Here is a 22951-nt window from a genome sequence, read left to right as displayed (position 1 = left end):
GGTGGATAGCTACCGTCCCATTAGCCTCACCAACGTTCTTTGCAAGTTGCTTGAACGGATGGTGAGCCGGCGCTTGAATTGGGTACTGGAGTCTCGGGGCCTTCTGGCTCCATCTCAGGGTGGGTTCCGTAAAGGCCGCTCCGCCGCCGACAATCTGGTGAGCCTGGAGTCGGCCATCCGTACTGCCTTTTCCCGCCGTCAGCACCTGGTCGCTGTCTTTTTCGACATGCGGAAGGCGTACGACACGACGTGGCGTCATCACATTCTTTCTACGCTTCATGGATGGGGTCTTCGGGGTCCTCTGCCGATTTTTATCTGCAATTTTCTGTCGTGTCGTACCTTCCGCGTGCAAGTCGCGGCCTCGTATAGTTCCTCCCACGTCCAGGAGAACGGTGTGCCACCGGGTTCCGTTTTAAGTGTCTGTTTGTTTTTAATAGCCATTAACGGTCTTGCTGCGGCCGTGGGAAACTCTGTCTCCGCTTCCCTGTATGCTGACGACTTCTGCCTTTATTACAGCTCTCCCGGCATTGCAGCTGTTGAACGTCAGCTACAGGGCGCTATCCGTAGGGCGCAGTCTTGGGCTGTAGCGCATGGGTTTCAGTTTTCGGCAGCCAAGACCTGCGTTATGCATTTCTGCCGGCGACGTACTGTCCACCCGGAGCCGCAGCTTTCTCTTAACGGCGAACTTCTTTCGGTGGTGGAATCACACAGGTTTTTGGGGGTGGTTTTCGATGCCCGGTTGACTTGGCTGCCTCATATCCGGCAGCTGAAACAGACGTGTTGGCGGCATCTCAATGCACTGCGATGTTTGAGCCACACCCGCTGGGGAGCCGACCGCTCTACCCTGTTACGGCTCTACCAGGCGTTAATCCAGTCCCGTCTGGATTTTGGGTGCCTGGCATATGGCTCCGCATCCCCGTCTGCGTTGCGGGTGCTGGACCCAATTCTCCACAGCGGGATACGCCTTGCCACTGGTGCTTTCCGCACCAGCCCTGTGGACAGCTTACTCGTGGAGGCAGGTGTCCCTCCACTGCGGTTCCGGCGCCAACGTTTGCTGGCCGCTTATGCTGCCCATGTTCTAAGCTCGCCCGGGCATCCTAACTATCGTCTCCTGTTCCCGCAGTCAGTCGTCCGTCTGCCGGAACGTCGGCCCCGGTCGGGTTGTCCGATCGCTATGCGCGTCAAGGAGCTTCTCTCCGGGCTTTGGCTTGTCCCTGTTCCACCTCCTTTCCGGGCACCTCTGCGTACACCTCCGTGGTGCGTTCCTCGCCCTTGCCTTCGGCTAGACTTGGCACAGGGCTCGAAGGACTCAGTCCCTCCAGAGGCCTTCCGCCGCCGCTTTTATTCCATCCTGGCCACGTATCAGGGCTCTGGCATTGTTTACACCGACGGCTCGATGGTTGCTGGTCGAGTCGGGTATGCGCTCACTCTAGGGGACCATTCCGAACAACGTTCCTTGCCGGCTGGCTGCAGCGTTTACACTGCTGAGCTGGTCGCCATCTTTCGAGCCCTAGAGTATATCCGCTCCTGCTCAGGTGAGTCCTTCGTTATCTGTAGCGATTCCCTGAGCAGTTTACGAGCACTCGACCAGTGTTTTCCTCGTTCCCGTCTGGTGATGGCTATCCATGAGTCCCTGCATACTCTTGCGCGTTGCGGCCGCTCTGCGGTCTTCCTGTGGACCCCAGGCCATGTTGGGATTCCCGGCAACGAGAATGTTGACCGGCTGGCGAAAGAGGCGACTAGTGCACCATCTCTGGACGTTGGCCTCCCGGAGACAGATTTGCGAGCGTTCCTACGCCGCAAAATTCTGGACCTTTGGGACACTGAATGGCGCGCCCTGCCTTCACGCAACAAACTTCGGGCCATCAAGGGGGCTACCGGTGTGTGGCGCTCCTCCTTGCGGGTCTCTCGCAAGGAGTCTGTTGTCCTCTGCCGGCTGCGCATTGGGCACACTCGGCTTACGCACGGCCACTTATTGCGCCGTGAGGATGCGCCTCTATGTCGCTGCGGCTCCGTTTTATCCGTGGTTCATGTTTTATTGGAGTGTCCGTTTTTGGCTGCGCTCAGGCAGTCGTTCGCACTGCCTGACTCGCTCCCTGCCCTTTTAACAGATGACCCGGCTATGGCTGACTTAGTTTTACGTTTTATTCGGGCAGGGGGTTTTTATTCTTTAATCTGAGTGTTTCTGTTTTCATCTTATTGTTTTGTGTTGATTCTGGCCATTGGCCTCCGGTTTTAAACTGATTTTTTAATGTGTTTCAAGTGGTTGGCTTTTCCTTTTTTATTTCTCTGGTCGGCCAACCACCGTCACACTCTGTGTGCTTTTAGTTCGTTTTGTCTGGTCTTTGTCTCAGTTTCTCTCGTTCCGTGTCGTCTGTGCTCTATTCTGTTACTCGTTTTTTATTCTCTGTGGGTGTTTTTTTAGTACTTGGACAAAGGGACCGATGACCGTGGCAGTCTGGTCCCTTTAATCCCCCAAACCATCCATCCTAAAAGTTGATGTGCAGATTTCTCACTAAACCATGAGACCGCAAGCTATTAAACAGAAATAAATTTCTCTACTCGGAAAATTTACACTAGGAAGCAGCCCTACACAAGGATATTCACAAGATTTACGCAAAAACAAAAACTACGATTAATTTTCTAACCACTAGTCTACGCAGTAAAATACAAACGTACAGTTCACGTCTTTGAAGAAGCACGTGAACAAAAAACAAAGACTACATTAATTTACATTTTATCACAGAAGTGCTGCTGCTGCTCTGCTGCTCGTCCTCTCGGTTCGGCGTCTGCCATTACAGTGAGTATTCACCGGTCAATTACTCGACTGAGTCACGCGACGGGCATTTGCTGCTCAGTGCGTCTATGCGCATTATGCGCCACTTACCATTGTTTGCCTTTTGATAGTGTCTGCTTATCTCTTATTTTATTTTATTTACACGTCAAGTTCCGTACGACCAAATTGAGGAGCATATCTCCAAGGTCATGGAACGTGTCAGTACATGAAATTACAACATAAAAGTAATAACAAATAAAAATAAATGTTCATGAACCTGAAAAAAGTCAGTCCATAAGTTTAAGTAAACGCTATCAGCAATACAATAAGAATCAGCTTAATTTTTCAAGGAACTCCTCGACAGAATAGGAGTGACCCATGAGGAAACTCTTCAGTTTCGATTCGAAAGCGCGTGGATTACTGTTAAGATTTTTGAGTTCGAGTGGCAGTTTATTGAAAATAGATGCAGCAGTATACTGCACACCTTTTTGCAATAGAGTTAAGGAAGTCCAGTCCAAATGCAGGTTTGATTTCTGCCCAGTATTAACCGAGTGAAAGCTGCTTATTCTTGGGAATAAACTAATATTGGTGACAAGAATCGACAATAAGGAATATACATATTGAGAGGCCAATGCCAAAATACCCAGACTCGTGAACAGAGGTCGGCAAGAGGTTCGTGAACTCACACCACTTATTGCCCGAACTGCCCGTTTCTGAGCCAAAAATATCCTTGTAGTATGGGAAGAGTTACCCCAAAATATAATACCATATGACATAAGCGAATGAAAATAAGCAAACTAGACTAATTTTCGTGTCGAAGTATCACTCACTCCTGATACCGTTCGAATATTAAAAATGGCAGTATTAAGTCTTTGAAAAAGATCCTGAACGTGGGCTTCCCACGACAGCTTACTATCTATCTGAACACCTAGAAATTTGAACGGTTCAGTTTCACTAATCATATGCCCGTTCCGTAAAATTAAAACGTCAGGTTTTCTTGAATTGTGTCTTAGAAACTGTAAAAACTGAGTCTTACTGTGATTTAACGTTAGTTTATTTTCTACAAGCCATGAACTGAGGTCATGTACTGCACTATTTGAAACCGAGCCAATCCTTCACTACCAAGCTAATTTCATCAGCAGACAGAAATATTTTAGAGTTACCCGTAATACTAGAGGGCATATCATTTATATAAATAAGGAACAGTAGTGGCCCCAACACTGATTCCTGGGGCACACCCCACTTAGTCTGTTGGTTGGTTGATTTGGTCGACGGGACCAAACAGCGAGGTTATCGGTCCCGGCGGATTAAGTAAGGATGGAGAAGGAAGTCGGCCGTGCCGTTTAAAAGGAACTGGCATTTGCCTGAAACGATTTACTGCAACCACGGAAACCCTAAATCACGATGGTCAGACGCGGGTTAGCCGTCGTCCTCCCGAATGCGAGTCCTGTGTGATAACCACTGCGCCACTTCGCTCGGTATCTTCGTCAGTCGGCGCATGTCACTATCCTTGTTCATCAAAATGTCTGGTCGATCCAATGTCACACGTGTTTTATATAAATGTTTTACGACAAAGCTCCACAGTGTTGGGCTACTACCTTCAATTACGCATTTTAACTGTTGATACTTGTGGTCGACATGCACACTGTACAAGACATACGTTGTTGTTAACATGTGATTCTACGAGTGAATACACTTTTCTATAAAACGTTTTTAATTTTATCGATTATGGTTCCTTCTTTGTACATTTGTAAGTATTTTGTAATAATCTGTTGAATAGATCCATTTCTCTTCCGAAGCAGACCAATTTATATTTGTTGAAACCGTGGTAAAGGGTTAGTAAATCTTTAATTCTGCAACGGTTTGGCTATTATTTTCGAGTTCTGTTAAGTTTCTACATTGACCGTTTCTGAAGCACAGCTATGTATAAAATTTAAAAAAAACTGTCAAATTTACTGACTTCATTCTGTTTATCAGTACACTCTTTTATTAGCCACAGAGATGAAATAAGCGTCAAATACGATGCGCATTTTGCATGGCGTACGATTTGAGTAATACTCATCTACAATTTCAGGCTTTTTTGTGTAGTATGCATAATGTATGTGGTACCGTTAGCACCCACCAATGCTTGACAACTATTGGGTGTGGTAGACATAAGGTGGTTAAAGAGCTCCTTTGGTATTCGATAGTGTTATCGAGGTATGTTCAGAGATCAGAAAGAGTCATAGATGGCGGCTGATGGCTTTCATACCAATACCTGTCTTTGCACTGAATATTCCATCCGTAAGCAATACTTCCACTAGAGCACCTTCATGGGGACGCACGGACACGAGGTGAAAGTCTCGACCAACTGAAACGCTGAAACTTCGTATAAATGGTTCGAGAAACACATGCTTAGCCACATAAGGACCTCATCAATGCTAAAAAGATATATTTATATGATGTTCCTGTGATTATATCTTTTACCAGGTTGCCTCTAGATAAATGTGTGAGAAGAATCGCTCTCAAAATTCAAGCTGCATCTATCTACATTCTCCAGTCACATTAACGTGACCGCGTGTCAGAAGCCCGAATAACCACATTTCGCAGCGCGGACGTACAGGAAGAGAGTCTATAAGGTTTATGAATGTTCCGACAGGGGTATGGAGCTATGCTGACTGCAGTGCCATGGCCAGCTGCGGTGGGTTTCTCGGTTGAGGATCCATGGGGCGAACAACCCGATCGAGGTGATCTCACACTCGATTGGATTTAAATCGGGGGGAGTTTGATGGGCAGAGGGGTGTGATAAACTCATCCTGGTGCTCTTCGAACCACGCACGTACACTGCGAGCTGTGTGACACGTTGCACTGTCCTGTTGCTGGACGCCGTCTTTCCGAGGAAAACCAAACTGCATGTAGGGGTGGACGTGGTCCCCAAAGATACATGCTTACTTGTGTTGATCCATTGTGCCTTCCAGAATGACGAGGCCACCCAGGGAATGACCTTCGGCTTGCATCTTTTTGACGATTGATTCAAATGGCTCTAAGCACTAAGGGACTTAACATCTGAGGTCATCAGTCCCCTGGACTTGGAATTACGTAAACCTAAATAACCTAAGGACATAACACACATCCATGCCCGAGGCAGGATTCGAACCTGCGGCCGTAGCAGTCGCGTGGTTCCGGGCTGAAGCGCCTAGAACCGCTCGGCCACCGCGGTCGGCTTTTGACGATTGTTACAGGATGTTTGCTTTCAGACGTTTCATCCCGTACACGCTAACAGCCATCTGTACGATGGAGGATGAAACGAGAGTCATCTGAAAAGGTCACCAGTCGCCACTCAGTGGGCGTCTAGTTCCAGTATTGGCGTGCAAATTTCAGCCTTCGTTGCCGATGATCAGCAGTCAGCATGGGTGTAAGGAACAGGTGCCTGCTACAGTGGCCCGCACGCAGCAATGCTGGGTGAACAGTCGTTGAGGGGACACTGTTGGTAGCCCCGTGGTTCATCTTCTCGGTTGGTTGCTCAGTAGTTAAACGCCTACTCGCTCGTACACATCTTTGCAGCCGTAGTTCAGCCTGCTCGCCTACGGCCCGTGGTGCACCACAGTTCGCCAGTTTCCGTTAGCGCTATTTTGTCATTCACGGTACACTTTAAACACGGCGGCAAGCGAACAGTTTATAAATTTAGCCGTTTCAACACTCTTTCACCCTTGTCTCGAAAGTCAATGCCCTTCTGGACGTCAGATAACGCTCCTTTCCTGCATTACAACGACTGCAGTGTTTCCCGCGTCCCCTGGACACGCTTTAGATTGGGCTGGCAAAGGTCATGGGACACTTTGTGGTGTCATAGCGCAGCAACTCTACGTGGCATGGACTCAATGAGTCACCTCTTTTTTTTTTACTTTTCTTTTTCCCAATTACGCTTGCGTTATGGACACAATTGTACGTCCGTGGCTATTCCCTATGTCAAGAACTGTCAGACCGAGGAACGTATGTTTATTTTCCACGCCTACATCTACGTGATTACTCTGCTATTCACAATAAAGTGCCTGGCAGAGGGTTCAGTGAACCATCTTCATGCTATCTCTCTACTGTTCCACTCTCGAACGGCACGCGGGAAAAACGAGCATTTAAATTTTTCCTTGCGAGCCCTGATATCTCTTATTTTATCGTGATGATCATTTCTCCCTATGTACGTGGGTGCTAAAAGAATGTTTTCGCAGTCGGAGGAGAAAACTGGTGATTGAAATTTCGCGAGAAGATCCCTTCCCAACGAAAAACGCCTTTGTTTTAATGATTGCCACTTCAATTCACATATGTTATGACACTATCTGCCCTATTCCGCGATAATGCAAAACGAGCTGCCCTTCTTTGTACTTTTTCGATGTCATCCGTCAGCCCCCCTGATGCGGATCCCACACCGCACAGTAGTACTCCAGAGTAGGGCGGACAAGCGTAGTGTAGACCTGTTGCACCTTCTAAGTTTTCTGCCAATGAATGGCAGCCTTTGGTTTGCCCTGCCCACAATATTATCTATGTGATCGTTCCAATTTAGGTTATTTGTAATTGTAATTCCTAAGCGTTTAGTTGAAGTTACAGCCCTCAGATTTGTGTGATTTATCGCGTAATCGAAATTAAGCTGATTTCTTTTAGTACTCATGTGAATAACTTCGCATTTTTCTTTATTCAGGGTCAATTGCCACTTTTCGCACCATACAGATATCTTATCTAAATCATTTTTCAAGTCGTTTTGATCATCTGATGACTTTACAAGACGGTAAATGACAGCATCATCTGCAAACAATCTAAAACGGCTACTCAGATTGTCTCCTATGTCGTTAATATAGATCAGGAACAATAGAGGGCCTATAACACTTCCTTGGGGAACGCCGGATATTACTTCTGTCTTACTCGATGACTTGTCGTCTATTACTACGAACAGTGATCTTTCTGACACGAAATCACGAATCTAGTTGCACAACTGAGGCGATACTCCGTAGGCACGCAGTTTGATTAGAAAACGCTTGTGAGGAACGGTGTCGAAAGCCTTCTGGAAATCTAAAAATATGGAATCAATTTGATATCCCCTGTCGACAGCACTCATTACTTCATGAGTATAAAGAGCTAGTTGTGTTTCACAAGAACGACATTTTCTGAATCCGTGCTGACTATATGTCAATAATTCGTTTTCTTCGAGGTACTTCATAATGTTCGAATACAGTATATGTTCTAAAACCCTACTGCAAATGGACGTTAGTGATATAGGCCAGTAATTCAGCGGATTACTCCTACTTCCCTTTTCGGGTATCGGTGTGACTTGAGCAATTTTCCAGTCTTTAGGTACGTACGAGTGAGTATCTTTCTGTGAGCGAGTGGTTGTATATAATTGATAAATATGGAGCTATTTTATTAGCATACTCTGAGAGGAACGTGACTGGTATACAATCTGGACCGGAGGCCTTGCCTTTATTAAGGGATTTAAGCTGCTTTGTTACACCGAGGATATCTACTTCTATGTTTCTCATCTTGGCAGTTGTTCTTGATTGGAATTCAGGAATATTTACTTCGTCTTCTTTGGTGAAGGAGTTTCGGAAAACCGTGTTTAATAACTCTGCTTTAGTGGCACTGTCATCAGTGACTTCACCGTTGTTATCGCGAAGTGAAGGTCTTGATTGTGTCTTGCCACTGGTGTGCTTTATGTATGACCAGAATATCTTTGGGTTTTCTGCCAGATTTCGAGACAGAATTTCGTTGTGGAAATTATTAAAAGCATCTCACATTGAAGTACGCGCCATATTTCGAACTTCTGTAAAACTTTGCCAATCTTGGGGATTTTGCGTTCTTTTAAATTTGGCATGCTTTTTTCGTTGCTTCTGCAACAACGATCTGAGCCGTTTTGTGTACCATGGGGAATCAGTACCATCATTTATTAATTTATGTGGTATACATCTCTCAATTGCTGTCGATACTATCTCTCTGAAAACATTCCACAACTTTTTTACACATGCATAATCAGATCGGAAGGAGTGAAGACTGTCTCTTAAAAAGGCGTTAAGAGCATTTTTATCAGATTGTTTAAATAGATATACTTTGCGTTTCTTTTTGGTGGTTGTAGGTGTTACGGTTTTCAGCCTAGCAGCAACTGCCTTGTGGTTGCTAATCCCTGTATTCGTCACAACAGTCACTATTTGTCCAGGATTATTTGTTGCTAAAAGGTCAAGTATGTCTTCGCAAACGTTTACGCTTCGAGTGGGCTCATGATCTAACTGTTCAAAATAATTTTCTGAGAAAGCATTCAGTGCAACTTCGGATGATGTTTTATGCCTACCGCCGGCTTTAAACGTATAATTTTTCCAGCATATCGAGGGTAGATTGAAGTCACCACCGACTATGATTGTATGAGCGGGATACTTATTTGAAATGAGACTCAAGTTTTCTTTGAACTGTTCAGCAACTATATCTTCTGAGTCAGGGGGTCGGTAAAACGATCCAGTTAATAGTTTAGTCCGATTGTCAGGTATAACCTCTACCCATACTATTTCATGTGAACTGTCTAGGCCTATTTCAATTTAGCTACAAGGCAAACTACCTCTGACACAATAAATACTCCACCACCAACTGTATTTAATCTATCCTTTCCGAACACTGTTAGATTGTTTGAAAAAATTTCGACTGAACTTATTTCCGGCTTTAGCCAGCTCTCTGTACTTACAACTATTTGAGCTTCAATGCTTTCTATTAGGGCTTGGAGCTCTGGCTCTTTCCCAACACAGCGACGACAATTTACAACTACAATACCAATCTTTTCTACAACTACCTTCTGTGTTTTAACTGCCCATTTTCTGACGGACGCCCCTTCTGTGGTTCCCTGAGACCCGCTAACCTAAAAAAACCTTCCAGTCCCTTCCACACAGCCCCCGCTACCCGTGTAGCCGCCTCCTGTGTGTAGTGGACTCCTGACGTATTGAGCGGAACCCCGAAACCCACCACCCGATGGCGCAAGTCATGGAATCTGGAGTCCACACGGTCAGAGAAACGCCTGAGCCTCTGATTCAGACCCTCCACTCGGCTCTGCACCAAAGGATCACAGTCGGTTCTATCGACGATGCTGCAGATGGTGACCTCCGCCTTAATCTCGGAAGCAAGCCTGGCAGTCTTTACCATTTCCGCTAGCCGCCCGAAACCAGACAGAATCTGCTCCGATCCAAAGCGACACACGTCATTGGTACAGACATAAGCCACCACCTGCAGTTGGCTGCACCCTGTACTCTTCATGGCATCCGGAAGCACCCTTACCACATCCGGAATGACTCCCCCCGGAATGCACACAGAGTGCACACTGGCTTCCCTCCCAAGCCTTGCAGACAAACAAAAATTACGCGAAGCGAAATGTAGTGTGAGGAGGGCTATGCGAGAGGCGTTCAATGAATTCGAAAGTAAAGTTCTATGTACTGACTTGGCAGAAATTCCTAAGAAATTTTGGTCTTATGTCAAAGCGGTAGGTGGATCAAAACAAAATGTCCAGACACTCTGTGACCAAAATGGTACTGAAACAGAGGATGACAGACTAAAGGCCGAAATACTAAATGTCTTTTTCCAAAGTTGTTTCACAGAGGAAGATTGCACTGTAGTTCCTTCTCTAGATTGTCGCACAGATGACAAAATGGTAGATATCGAAATAGACGACAGAGGGATAGAGAAACAATTAAAATCGCTCAAAAGAGGAAAGGCCTCTGGACCTGATGGGATACCAGTTCAATTTTACACAGAGTACGCGAAGGAACTTGCCCCCCTTCTTGCAGCGGTGTACCGTAGGTCTCTAGAAGAGCGTAGCGTTCCAAAGGATTGGAAAAGGGCACAGGTCATCCCCGTTTTCAAGAAGGGACGTCGAACAGATGTGCAGAACTATAGACCTATATCTCTAACGTCGATCAGTTGCAGAATTTTGGAACACGTATTGTGTTCGAGTATAATGACTTTTCTGGAGACTAGAAATCTACTCTGTAGGAATCAGCATGGGTTTCGAAAAAGACGGTCATGTGAAACCCAGCTCGCGCTATTCGTCCACGAGACTCAGAGGGCCATAGACACGGGTTCACAGGTAGATGCCGTGTTTCTTGACTTCCGCAAGGCGTTCGATACAGTTCCCCACAGTCGTTTAATGAACAAAGTAAGAGCATATGGACTATCAGACCAATTGTGTGACTGGATTGAGGAGTTCCTAGATAACAGGACGCAGCATGTTATTCTCAATGGAGAGAAGTCTTCCGAAGTAAGAGTGATTTCAGGTGTGCCGCAGGGGAGTGTCATAGGACCGTTGCTATTCACAATATACATAAATGACCTGGTGGATGACATCGGAAGTTCACTGAGGCTTTTTGCAGATGATGCTGTGGTGTACCGAGAGGTTGTAACAATGGAAAATTGTATTGAAATGCAGGAGGATCTGCAGCGAATTGACGCATGGTGCAGGGAATGGCAATTGAATCTCAATGTAGACAAGTGTAATGTGCTGCGAATATACAGAAAGATAGATCCTTTATCATTTAGCTACAAAATAGCAGGTCAGCAACTGGAAGCAGTTAATACCATAAATTATCTGGGAGTACGCATTAGGAGTGATTTAAAATGGAATGATCATATAATGTTGATCGTCGGTAAAGCAGATGCCAGACTGAGATTCATTGGAAGAATCATAAGGAAATGCAATCCGAAAACAAAGGAAGTAGGTTACAGTACGCTTGTTCGCCCACTGCTTGAATACTGCTCAGCAGTGTGGGATCCGTACCAGATAGGGTTGATAGAAGAGATAGAGAAGATCCAACGGAGAGCAGCGCGCTTCGTTACAGGATCATTTAGTAATCGCGAAAGCGTTACGGAGATGATAGATAAACTCCAGTGGAAGACTCTGCAGGAGAGACGCTCAGTAGCTCGGTACGGGCTTTTATTGAAGTTTCGAGAACATACCTTCACCGAAGAGTCAAGCAGTATATTGCTCCCTCCTACGTATATCTCGCGAAGAGACCATGAGGATAAAACCAGAGAGATTAGAGCCCACACAGAGGCATACCGACAGTCCTTCTTTCCACGAACAATACGAGACTGGAATAGAAGGGAGAACCGACAGAGGTACTGAAGGTACCCTCCGCCACACACCGTCAGGTGGCTTGCGGAGTATGGACGTAGATGTAGATGTAGATGTACTTGGCAGCCACGTTCCTAAGGGGCCCCATTACGCGCCTAACGTTGGAGCTCCCAAGTACCAGCAAGCCCATCCTCTGTGAATGCCCAGACCTTGCGGGCCGAGAAGCGTCCTCTGGAACGGGGTGGACGACTGCATCCGGCTCAGAGACATCGTCAGCCACAGATAACGCCATAAATATGTTCGTCAAACGAACCGGGGAGGCCCTACGATCGGCCCCTCGGAAAGTTTTTCGCTGCCTGCCAGACTTTGGAATGATCTCCCACTCGACCACGGGTGAGGGATCAACCTCAGTGCAGGCAGTACCCGGGGAGGTCACAGCAGTCGACCGATCGGAGGACACGTGGGACGTGCTCGACGTCCCTCGCATCCCCGCGTCCGATCCCCCACAGTGACGTCCCTTGGCAGCAGCCTCAAGCTGTGTGACGGAAGCCAACGCAGCCTGAAGCTGTGAGTGAACGGTCGCCAGGTCAGCTCGCATCTGTACACAACAATCACAGTTCCTATCCATTACTGCACTGCCCCTGTTTGAAGCTCGTAAAAATATGTAACAAGCGAACGGTGTACTCGCCTTAGTAGTAGCAGGAACTAGCGATGCGCTCTCTCTGACGGTCTAACTGGCACAGAGCTGTTCTAACCAAACAAATCACGTCTGAGTACATATATAACAACAACTGAGCAACACAACATCTCTTGGGGGTGTAACTCATACCCCATTAATCAACTGCGTAATGTGGTGTGTGGAGAAAGTGTGATGAACTATAATTAGCTTTTAAGTACTGCCTAAACTGATAATTCCCTGCCACATTTAATGTTAACTTATGCATTCCCACTGCATGAAGTCTTCCCGTTTTCCCACCACTATCAAACATCTAACACTGCACACAGAGACGTGTCCGATGTTAATTATGGTTATGTTTATTCGCATATGGCCCAAATTATTGTTCTACATGAGAATAAATCGAACGAGAATACTTTCATTAAAATTGACACTTATTATCTGTGGACAGCGCTTCATTAAGCGTCGACATACATTTGTTCACAGCCTAGTCTACACATTTCTCTACAATTGTGGAGGATTTTATGAGCTCGAGTCGCGACTCTAGGAAGACAGACTTCCCTCCAGCAACGAAAGGTGAACGGGGTAGCCTGTAAGCAGGCAAAGCGATCCCACCGAACAAATCTAGCGTCTGACTGCAGAGAACGTCGGCTGGGCAGAACTATGTTTCACGTCACACATCACGTGGAACAAATAGTGTGGAGCTTAGTATCACACACTAACTCCATCCGAAGAGAGACCGACCGACCGCCGTGTCGTCCTCAGACCATAGGCGTGACTCGATGCAGATATGGAGGGGCATGTGGTGAGCGTACCGCTCTCCCGGCCATCAGTTTTCGTGATCGGAGCTGCTACTTTTCGATCAAGTAGAGCCTCAATTGGCCTCAAATGGGCTAAGTGCTGCCCGCTTTCCAAAAGCGCTCGCCAGACCTGAACGGTCGCCTATCCGAGTGCTTTCCAAGCCAGATAGAGCGACAGCGCTTAATTTCGGTGATTTGACGGGAACCTGTGCTACCAAGGTGGCAAGGCTGTTGGCAGCTTAGTATCACTACTGACTAGGATACAAATCACCTTGCACAGCGTAACTGGCAGTGTTCCTCGACTGTCTCTACGACATTGTGCCCCAGAGCCTCAGTTCGAAACACCGCAGCCGCCATCATTCCATTCATAGCAGATCACTGACGGAAGAAGGATCCGATGCTCTTCTATAATGCATCAAAACGCATCGCAGCGCCTGCACCGGATAGAAGGCTGTAAAGTGCACCAATTGGACCTAGACTTAGAGCAGGACTGTCGTAGGTTGAAAAATTGTAGAACAATCTTTGAAAGTTGAATATATGTGTGCCGTTGAATAAATATCTGTTTTAGACACAGAACAGTAGTCAAGACAGTAGTTGAGCTTATAGGTGTGCGTGGCTGATGTTTAGCTGGAAGTCGCACCCGTTTTTATATAGGATCAAATGGCATCTCGATGTTTATTGTTAATATCGTATGTTCATGACGAAGTGTAGCTACAACAGAGAATTTTCATTCGAAGAATCTTTTCTACTACTCAGTATATTAGGATATCGCTACCAAAATGAGAGAGACCAATTAAAAGTCAGTTGGTTTTACGACTCGATTTTGTGTTGTTTACTGTATATGAAGACGAGTCCGAAGTTCCGGTCACTTAGTCTCGTACCCTCGTGTTATCAGTCCAGGTGTTTTAAAGCCAGGAAAATCGACAGTTGGTCTAGCTGCGACGATTTATGGCTCTAGCTTTGTACCTTGAAGCGGCTGTTCCTTAGCTTCACCCAGGCGACACGCGTAGGTTAAGGAATGGTATGTACGAGAACAGCAGGTGGCAGTATGTGCTTCTCCGCTGTGAGATTCTGCCCTAGACCGTGTACTCCCTCGCGAAACACAGCTCCTCTGTGTTGTTGAGTAGCAGCCACGTAAGGAAACCAGACGTCAAACTGCACAACACGATGCGTATCGTAAGTGGATGCATCAAAAATACACCCCTGCAATGGTTACCAGTGCTGAGCCACATTGTCCCATTCCCGCTACGCAGAAATGGCTTCTTGGTCTGTTAACTTAAGAGCATTTAAAGTGACGCAGAACTGGCAGTGCATGAGAACATTCCTCATTTATCGCTGAGAAAGTTGAGGTCCAGGTAGGTGCAATAAGTCTTAGCGGAGCAGTTACTAGACACAGTCCTCAACATCATGGTATAGTGGCGTACAGACTGGGTCGCCGACAACTTGACGATTGACCGGCCCAGCTCCGACCATACACAAATTACACCGACTGGCTTCGAACTTCCCCGCAGAGAGTGGAAAGCTCTTAACAGGTTTCGAACACCACATGGAGACTTCCAGAACTTTCTTTACAAATGGAGCAATTACTCAAGCCCTCAGTGTGACTGGTGCTCTATGTCAGACAAATGGCTGTATTGTGAGTGGCTGCAACATCAGAGCGTACCCAGAACCAAAACAGATCTGTACGAAGTGAAGGATGCTGCAGTTTCCTGGCGGGATGGCTTAGATATTAATATATAACGACACTGGTATAACCGATCGCGGAATTGGAAGGCAAACACTGTCGTTTACTAGTGGCAAGGCGTCATGATCAGATGAGATAGCTGTAAGATTCTGCAAAGATTAAGTTAAAGAACTTGCTCCCCTTCTAGCAGCAATTTATCGTACTCCTAGATCGCCGGAACAACGAAGGTTATCTAGCGAGTGGAAAAAAAGCATAGATTATTCCCGCTTTGAAGAAGGGTCGTAGGACAGATGCACACGATTATAGAACTATTTAGTTGGCGTCAATCTGTTGTAGAATTGTGGAATATGTTTTATGCTCATGGTTTATGAGTTTTCGGACAGTAAAAATTATGAAAGTGAATATGGATTTCGCAAACAGAAATCTCTTCCATGAGATCCATAGAGCAATAGACGTCGTCGCTCAGGTTAATACCATGTTCCTCGACTTCGGGATGGTTTTTGGCAGTGTCACACACCATCATTTACCGAAAAAAGAACGAGCTTATGGAGTATCTAACCAGATTTGCGACTGGAAGATTGGATATGTATGGTAAGTTCTATAGGACCAATCTGCTGAGATCATCGGTCCCCAAACTTACACACTACTTAATCTAGCTTAAACTAACTTACGCTAACGACAACACACACATCCATGCCAGAGGGAGGACTCGAACCTCCGCCGGGGGGAGCCGCGCGAACCGTGACAAGGCCCCTTAGATCGCACGGCTACTCCGCGCGACTTTGCGACTGAATTGAAGACTTGCTTGTGGACAGAACTCGACACATCGCTATTAATGGAATAAAATCGACAAATGTAAAAATAATTTCCGGATTACCCGAAAGAAGTTTGACAAGACCGTTATAGTTTACAATGTATATAAATGATCTAATAGAAAGTGTCGGACGTTCTTTAAGACTGTTCACAGATAATGCGATTGTCTATAAGAAAGTGGTAACGCCAGAAGACAGTAACGAAAAAAAAGAACGACCTGCATAGGACTGATGGATGGCGCAGGCTCTGGCAGTTGACCCTGAACGTAGATAAATGTAACATATTGCGCATACATAAGAAAAGAAAGCCAGTGTTTTACAACTACACTTTTAATGCTAAACTACAGGGAGCAGAATCTATCATAAAATATCTAGGAGTAACTATCCACAGCGACCTTAAGGGAAATGACAAAAAGAACAAATACTAAGAAAATCAGATGTCAGTCTGAGATTCAGAGGGAGAATCTCATCCTCGAAGGAAGTGGCTTATGTGGAGCTTGTGCGAGCGATTCTTGATGATGATGATGATGAAGTTTGGTTTGTGGGGGGTCAACTGCGCTGTTTTCAGCGGCCGTACAAATTCCCAACCTTTGCCCTGTCCAATCTCGCCACTTTCATGAGTGGTGATGAAATGATGAGGACAACACAAACACCCAGTCATCTCGAGGCAGGTGAAATCCCTGACCCCGGCGGGAATCGAACCTGGGACCCCGTGCTCGGGAAGCGAGAACGCGATCGCGAGACCACAAGCTGCGGACTGCGATTCTTGAGTATTGTTCATCAATATGGGATCCTTATCAGACAGGCCTGATAGAAGAAGTAGAGAAGATCCAACGAAGAGCGCGCGTTTCATCACAGGATCGTTTTGTCGGCTGGCTCTGAGCGCTATGGGACTTAACTTCTGAGGTCATCAGTCCCCTAGAACTTAGAACTACTTAAACCTAACTAACCTATCACACACATCCATGCCCGAGGCAGGATTCGAACCTGCGACCGTAGCGGTCACGCGGTTCCAGACTGTAGCGCCTAGAACCGCTCGGCCACCCTGGCCGGCCGTTTTGTCGGGACGAGAGCGTTACCGACATTTTAACAAACTCCATTGACAGACGCTCTAAGAGACGCGTTGTGCATCACAGTGTGATTTACTAATGAAAATTTGAGAAAGCACCTCCTTGGAGGAGTCGGACAACACGTTACATCCTCCCGCGTACATCTCACGTAATGACCAAGGCGAGAAATACGAGAAATTAGAGCCGATAGAGAGCATTGCCGACGATCACTGTTCCTACGCCCCATTCGCTTGTGAAAAAGGGAGAGGACATCAGTTAGTGGTGTCTTAAGTACCCTCAGTCACCCATCACGAGTTGGCTTGCAGAGATTGATGTAGATGTAGATTACACTTGCTGCCCATGTTCCTCAATCCACTCAACTTTATTTGTATAAATTTAGTACCCTTTTCATTGTTTTTTGTTACTTATCTTATTGTTCATTTTAATGTTCTTTTTATAGCTAACTTTAATGTTCATTAACTGCTTATCTTAATTCACACTTTATTGGTCTTCTTATTGGCTCTTGTGACAGCCTATTTTTACTGGTCATAGTCTATTGCATCACACACGTTGCTGTTAATTTCACTGGATATTTCATATTTGTCTTACAAGTAATGTACAGAAAACTCGATGTACTTATTTTCTTAGCCCCTCAGGTTATATAATGTAAACGTCCAATATACCATATACGTACAAGTGTTTGTGCCAAACGATAAAGAAATAAAATAAAATCTTGTATCAAGCAGCAGATGATTTCTGATTGAGTGACATTAGTGTGCGATGCAAAAGGGGCTAGACAGACAGAGAGGTCACCTCTTTTTCTGCAGCGGCTGGACTCCGGCGGCGAGCAGCGCCTTGTACTGTTCGGAGCGGACGAAGCGCGGGTAGCAGTCCTTCTTGAGCAGCAGCGTGTACACGTGCTCCGCCGCGGAGTCGAAAGTGAAGCGCGTGGGCGTTCGCAGCTCCTGGTGCACCTTCTCCATCGTCTTGCCGTCGATGTTGATCTCGCATGGCGCCCCCGGGGCCAGGAACTCGCTGAAATGTACAGCAAGTCTGGTTCGGCACACATCGATGAAGCGTTTTCGCTGTACGTTTGTGTATGTGTGTGTGTGTGTGTGTGTGTGTGTGTGTGTGTGGGTCTTGACAAACCTGAGTTGTAAACACGTACACCATTTGGACAATGCTGATTAATTTATCGCGTGCAAAGTATTTTACTGATAAACAAAAAGAAAGAAATGTTATTTGTCAGCCTGAATGCTCTCTCAAGTAATACAATACTGGTGGAGAGTACACTATATTGCAACAGAAATTTCCATCCCCTCTGTCGAAAAAGCTATCTCATATCTCAGAGTCCGTAAGGTGGTAGTACAGCTTATCCAAGGTCAGGAAAAATTATGAATGAAATATGCTTTTCACATCACAGTACTGCAATTTTTAGCGGGGTTTCCATATGTCATATATTAGTTTAACATTGTTTCGATTTCTGCTGGTGATCTTATCTGTGACGCAACAAATACAGTCGTAAACTCTATTGAAAACTGGAAATTAAGGTCTATAGTCGCAAATATATTACTCAGGTAAATGAAAGGGTACCCCACCACATACGTTCTAAACTGCATGGTGGTGGAAAGATATACAATCAATGGAAAGGTACTGACTTAAAAAGGACGCATAAACCTTAATCGTGTAATCCGGGACACAGATAGATTCTGTAAGATGAAGATAATGACACTCGTAACATCCCCCCTTACCTCCTTTCATATTAATTTTCGGCAGTGGAAATTGTTAACATAAAGACCGCTCTTAGAGCCATATAGACTGCAGAAAAAAATAAAGCGTTACTAATTTGAAAAAGCGTCACTTTTCCCTATTGCAACGCGGAGGTGTGAAATATGACTAAAAAGTGCCTAAAAACGTCTTCTGTAATAATGCAAAAGCGTGGTACCGTGCGACGTTATCCTCGGATTGGGCGACACTTCAAACAACAAGGTGTTCACATACGCGAAAAAGAAGGTCAGAGCTTAGAAGTTCATGGCAGATTTAAGATGAGTTAATGATGTCATATTCGCACCAAATTTCACCATTGTTCTGCACAACGCCAACGTGGACGGTTACGTGATAGGAAGGTCGTCACACTCGCTGTTACCCACGTCTCACCCCTACTCTTGAAGCCTCTGCGATGGAGGTCACAATCGCAAAGTGTAGCGTTGAAATCGTTTTTCTTATGAATGGTCGAGGAAGACATTTTAGACACACCGACGCTTGAAACCGACAAGAAAAGGCCTCAGGGAGTGGCATAAAGGGCGTCTGTGAAACCACCTCTTCACTTGGAGCGTTATCTTATACATATTTCGCCGTCTAAAACGACAGTTTACAGTGCAATGTTCAACAGAACGAAATTATTGACAATCTTTGACACTACTGAGAGTCTCTGTACGATTCAATCCTTCTCTAAGTGCAATGTGAGGGAGAGTAGCATGGACGCAATTTTGCTCTATTATAGAAAATGGAAACAGTAGATACCGTTAAAAACCATGCGACGAAGTTTAAATGTGATCCGAAGCAGCAAAGGGTGTTTACGCTTTTTCAGTCCTCCTGTGGCATGATACTTGGGGGGAAGGGGTGGGGTGGGGGCGGCGGATGCGACATCGTGAATCAAATGGCAAAGTGTCAGTCTAATGCCCGCCCTCCTCCCTATTTCAGCAACACCCTCTGTGCCAACGGCATACCTTTGTTGACGACTTTGAAAAGATAACTGTACATAGATAACCCCCTTGACCGACTGCAGACAGACAGCCCCTTCAACACCCCTCACATCCCGCACGCCTGCAAGCAAGCATTAGAGCAGCATTTGAGCGTCACTAAGCAGACAAGAAATGGTCAGTCTTCCTGCTCCACTGAGTCTGCTACAATTTTTAGTACGTACTTTAGCTGAAGTTACGATCATTTCTGCTCATTATTTCACCGCATAATCTAAACTAAACTTTTAGTTTGCGTTTCCAATCAACGTTACGAAATTATTTTGCCTTGCACCATTAAAATATACTGGTAATACAGGTCCTGTTAAGTTGTTCTTGATTCTCATCGTATCAACATCAGGTTATCAAGTACATCGACTATACACCCTACGAACCCTCATTCTTATTGTAATTATGGAAGAAAGCAGTACGCAATGCGCTACAGTTATTTCCTCCACTTTCCGTGTCCAAATCTTGGGCTGAAATATGTTACAAATGTTGTAGGAATGTTTCTCAGGTGAGATGTAGGATGACATTGTGAAATTTTTACAATATTTCATCGGCAGAACCGATGGACATCTTCAGATGCGACGAACACACAGCTCAGCCAAGACTAAAGCCTCCTATTTGTGCTAAACTAAGTAAGAAACGCACAGGCGTGAAGGTGAGAAATTCGATGACCAACAACCAAGATTTTCCAGTCGGTAGCAGCAGGGACAGCTATGCCCCCTGTAGGACAATGAACCAAGGACTTCACCGCAAGCGCATTCTCTGCCGTTCCTACTGTGGTGCTGCTTTTAGCCGTGCCAGCGCCTTCTTTCTGGAGCCGCATGCCGAAATACGCCTCTGCAATGGCGTGTGACCATCCTCGCCGACGTCATCTGAATACTAAAGTTGCCAAGGAAGTGTAATCCGTTGGAAGACCAATAGTTTCCTTTGTGATCGCTGTGACTCAAATATTTGCAGCGGTGGATTCAAGACGTGTTTATTGGAATCCATATCTCTGTTACAAGATTCGTCGAGCTCCGAATTTTCACCACTGCTTTAATTATGCTGTCACAGTGCGAAGAAGTCGACGACAGAATTTTAATACCTTTTGTGGTGTCACCGCCAGACACCACACTTGCTAGGTGGTAGCCTTTAAATCGGCCGCGGTCCGGTAGTATACGTCGGACCCGCGTGTCGCCACTATCAGTGATTGCAGACCGAACGCCCCCACACGGCAGGTCTAGAGAGACTTCCTAGCACTCGACCCAGTTGTCCAGCAGACTTTGCTAGCGATGGTTCACTGACAAATTACGCTCTCATTTGCCGAGACGATTGTTAGCATAGCCTTCAGTTACGTCATTTGCTACGACCTAGCAAGGCGCCATTATCATTTGCTATTTATCTTGTGATGCATGTACCGTCAGACCGATGTTCACCAATTATGGATTAAAGTTAAGTATTCCAACAGATACGTACTATTTTTGCTAGTCTCATATCCCTGACCTGTTCCAGACCTCACGCCAGCCTGCGTGAGCTTAAACGCGTGCCTTTCGGCTACCCGTCACTGTGGATTGGCTGTCTTGCCAGTCCACAACACCTTTGTATTCCATAGCTCGGCCACCACAGATTTCTCTCGTTGGTCCAGTCGTGTGTGTCGATCATTCGCACCCTTTGTCCTACACGACGCAACAAGTTTGTTCGATGTATGACTTTCCGCAGCTACGAGGAATCGTATAGATACCGGATCTTCTCAACCAACATTGTCCTTCATCGAGCCTTGAAGAGATACAAATTTCCTTGGCGAACGGAAGTCGCATTTAACTTTATGTTTCTTCAGCAATCTTCCTCTTCTGGAGGAAGCGCCGCCGACCTGTGGCAAACGATCATTCCTCTTTGTTATACACTTTCATTTAGCGTCGCAGATTTTTTACATGCTCCAAGTGTAAGGAAGGACGAATCTCCCGTCCGGAATATCCACTTTGCTGGGTACAGTACGACGGTGGCGAAGCTCACTGAGTAAGTTAGTCCTCTGTGGACCAACGGCAGAAGCACGCTACGGTTGCGAAGGATAGTGATGGTCTGTAACTATAAATTTGTGTGCGTTGGTTTATGCCTTTCGAAGTACAGCGAGACTCAAGAGGCCACTCTGATTTCTTTGCAGCAACGCGTCCAGGAAATGTAGTTCGCCGTTTTTCTCAATGTCCATTCTCAGTTTCATGTTAGAATGAAGAAAATTTAGCCGTTGTAGAAATACGTCCAGCGATGCAGTGCAGTGTGGCCAGATTCCTAAGGTGTCATCCACCTGTCACCAAAAGCATGTGCCGACTGGAGTGCTCTCTCTTTGAAATCTTCCACAAAAAGATTAGTCATAATGGGTAACAAGGGACTATGATTTGCAGCCCACAGTAATAACTGCCAGCTTTGCGCTTGCGCTGAGGTCCTTACTTCCCCGTCCGACAGATGGCGTATCTGTACTTCCCGTTACTGTTCAGATGATCTTCGCCACTGTCCACCGACTTTGGCTTCTTCACAACTGTACACTTCCCACTTAGAATTAGGCTAGCATAAAAGAAGGCTTTTAGTCATGTATTAGCAGTGGTTCCATAATACCTAAAGATGTCCTTTAGACGCACTGATGCATTGTTGCTTGGGCAGTTCACAATGACATCCGACACCCTCAAGCAACCAACTTGTTAAAAATATTTCTAATGACGATATCACTGCTTAGAAATAATTGGCCTAGATAAATTAGAGTTGCATGACGTCACATCAGAAGATAATAATAACACATTTTTATCCGAAATTTATTTACCAAACGGACATTTAATATCGTGGGCTGCTGACAATTTGACAATAAAACTTACTCAAATATCTCCTTTACTTTGCGATGAATCTGTGATTGCGCGCTCCTCCTTAGGTCGTTGACGGCCATCCAGAACCGGATATTCTCGTGGCTGTATTCCTTGCGCAAATAGTTGGTAAACTCCTGTAAACCTGAGAAACAGTGCAGTGTCAAATTAATGTAGTTTGGCAGATTACATAGCAAGGTAATGCTGATAATAAAGGGAACAGCAGCTTTCAAACAAACATAAATTTTCTATTCTTGAATATGTACTTATATGTATTAGGATACGAGTTCTGAGGTTTCCACAAAATAGTGACCACCTGTTCAGCAACACGTTGGTTCACCTTTGGAACACAATACAGTAGCGATTCTGCGTTTCATGGATTAGAAAAGTCATTTGTCGTTTTCTGGAGGTATGTGACACCAGATCTAAGCATAGCTCACGCAATTCTCTTAAACCACAGACTGATGGTTTGCGGGCAAGGAGCTGGCGCCCGATATCGTCCTAGGCGTGTTCTA

General features: G+C 45.7%; 1 protein-coding gene across 1 annotated transcript in view; it reads right to left on the bottom strand.

Moving 5' to 3' along the window:
• Positions 1-22951, bottom strand: part of LOC124795361 (regulator of G-protein signaling 11) — a gene marked incomplete at its 3' end in the record, with an annotated part of 224942 nt that overhangs the window by 62219 nt on the left and 139772 nt on the right. The window contains exons 9-10 of the mRNA XM_047259363.1: positions 22452-22581; positions 17675-17896 (exon numbers count right to left, since the gene is read on the bottom strand). Coding sequence (XP_047115319.1) covers positions 17675-17896; positions 22452-22581 — 352 coding nt within the window. The remainder of the gene's footprint in view (positions 1-17674; positions 17897-22451; positions 22582-22951) is intronic.

Source organism: Schistocerca piceifrons, chromosome 1 (assembly GCF_021461385.2).
Source record: "Schistocerca piceifrons isolate TAMUIC-IGC-003096 chromosome 1, iqSchPice1.1, whole genome shotgun sequence".
Classification (NCBI taxonomy): Eukaryota; Metazoa; Arthropoda; class Insecta; order Orthoptera; family Acrididae; genus Schistocerca; species Schistocerca piceifrons.
This window is presented reverse-complemented; position numbering and strand designations above follow the sequence as displayed.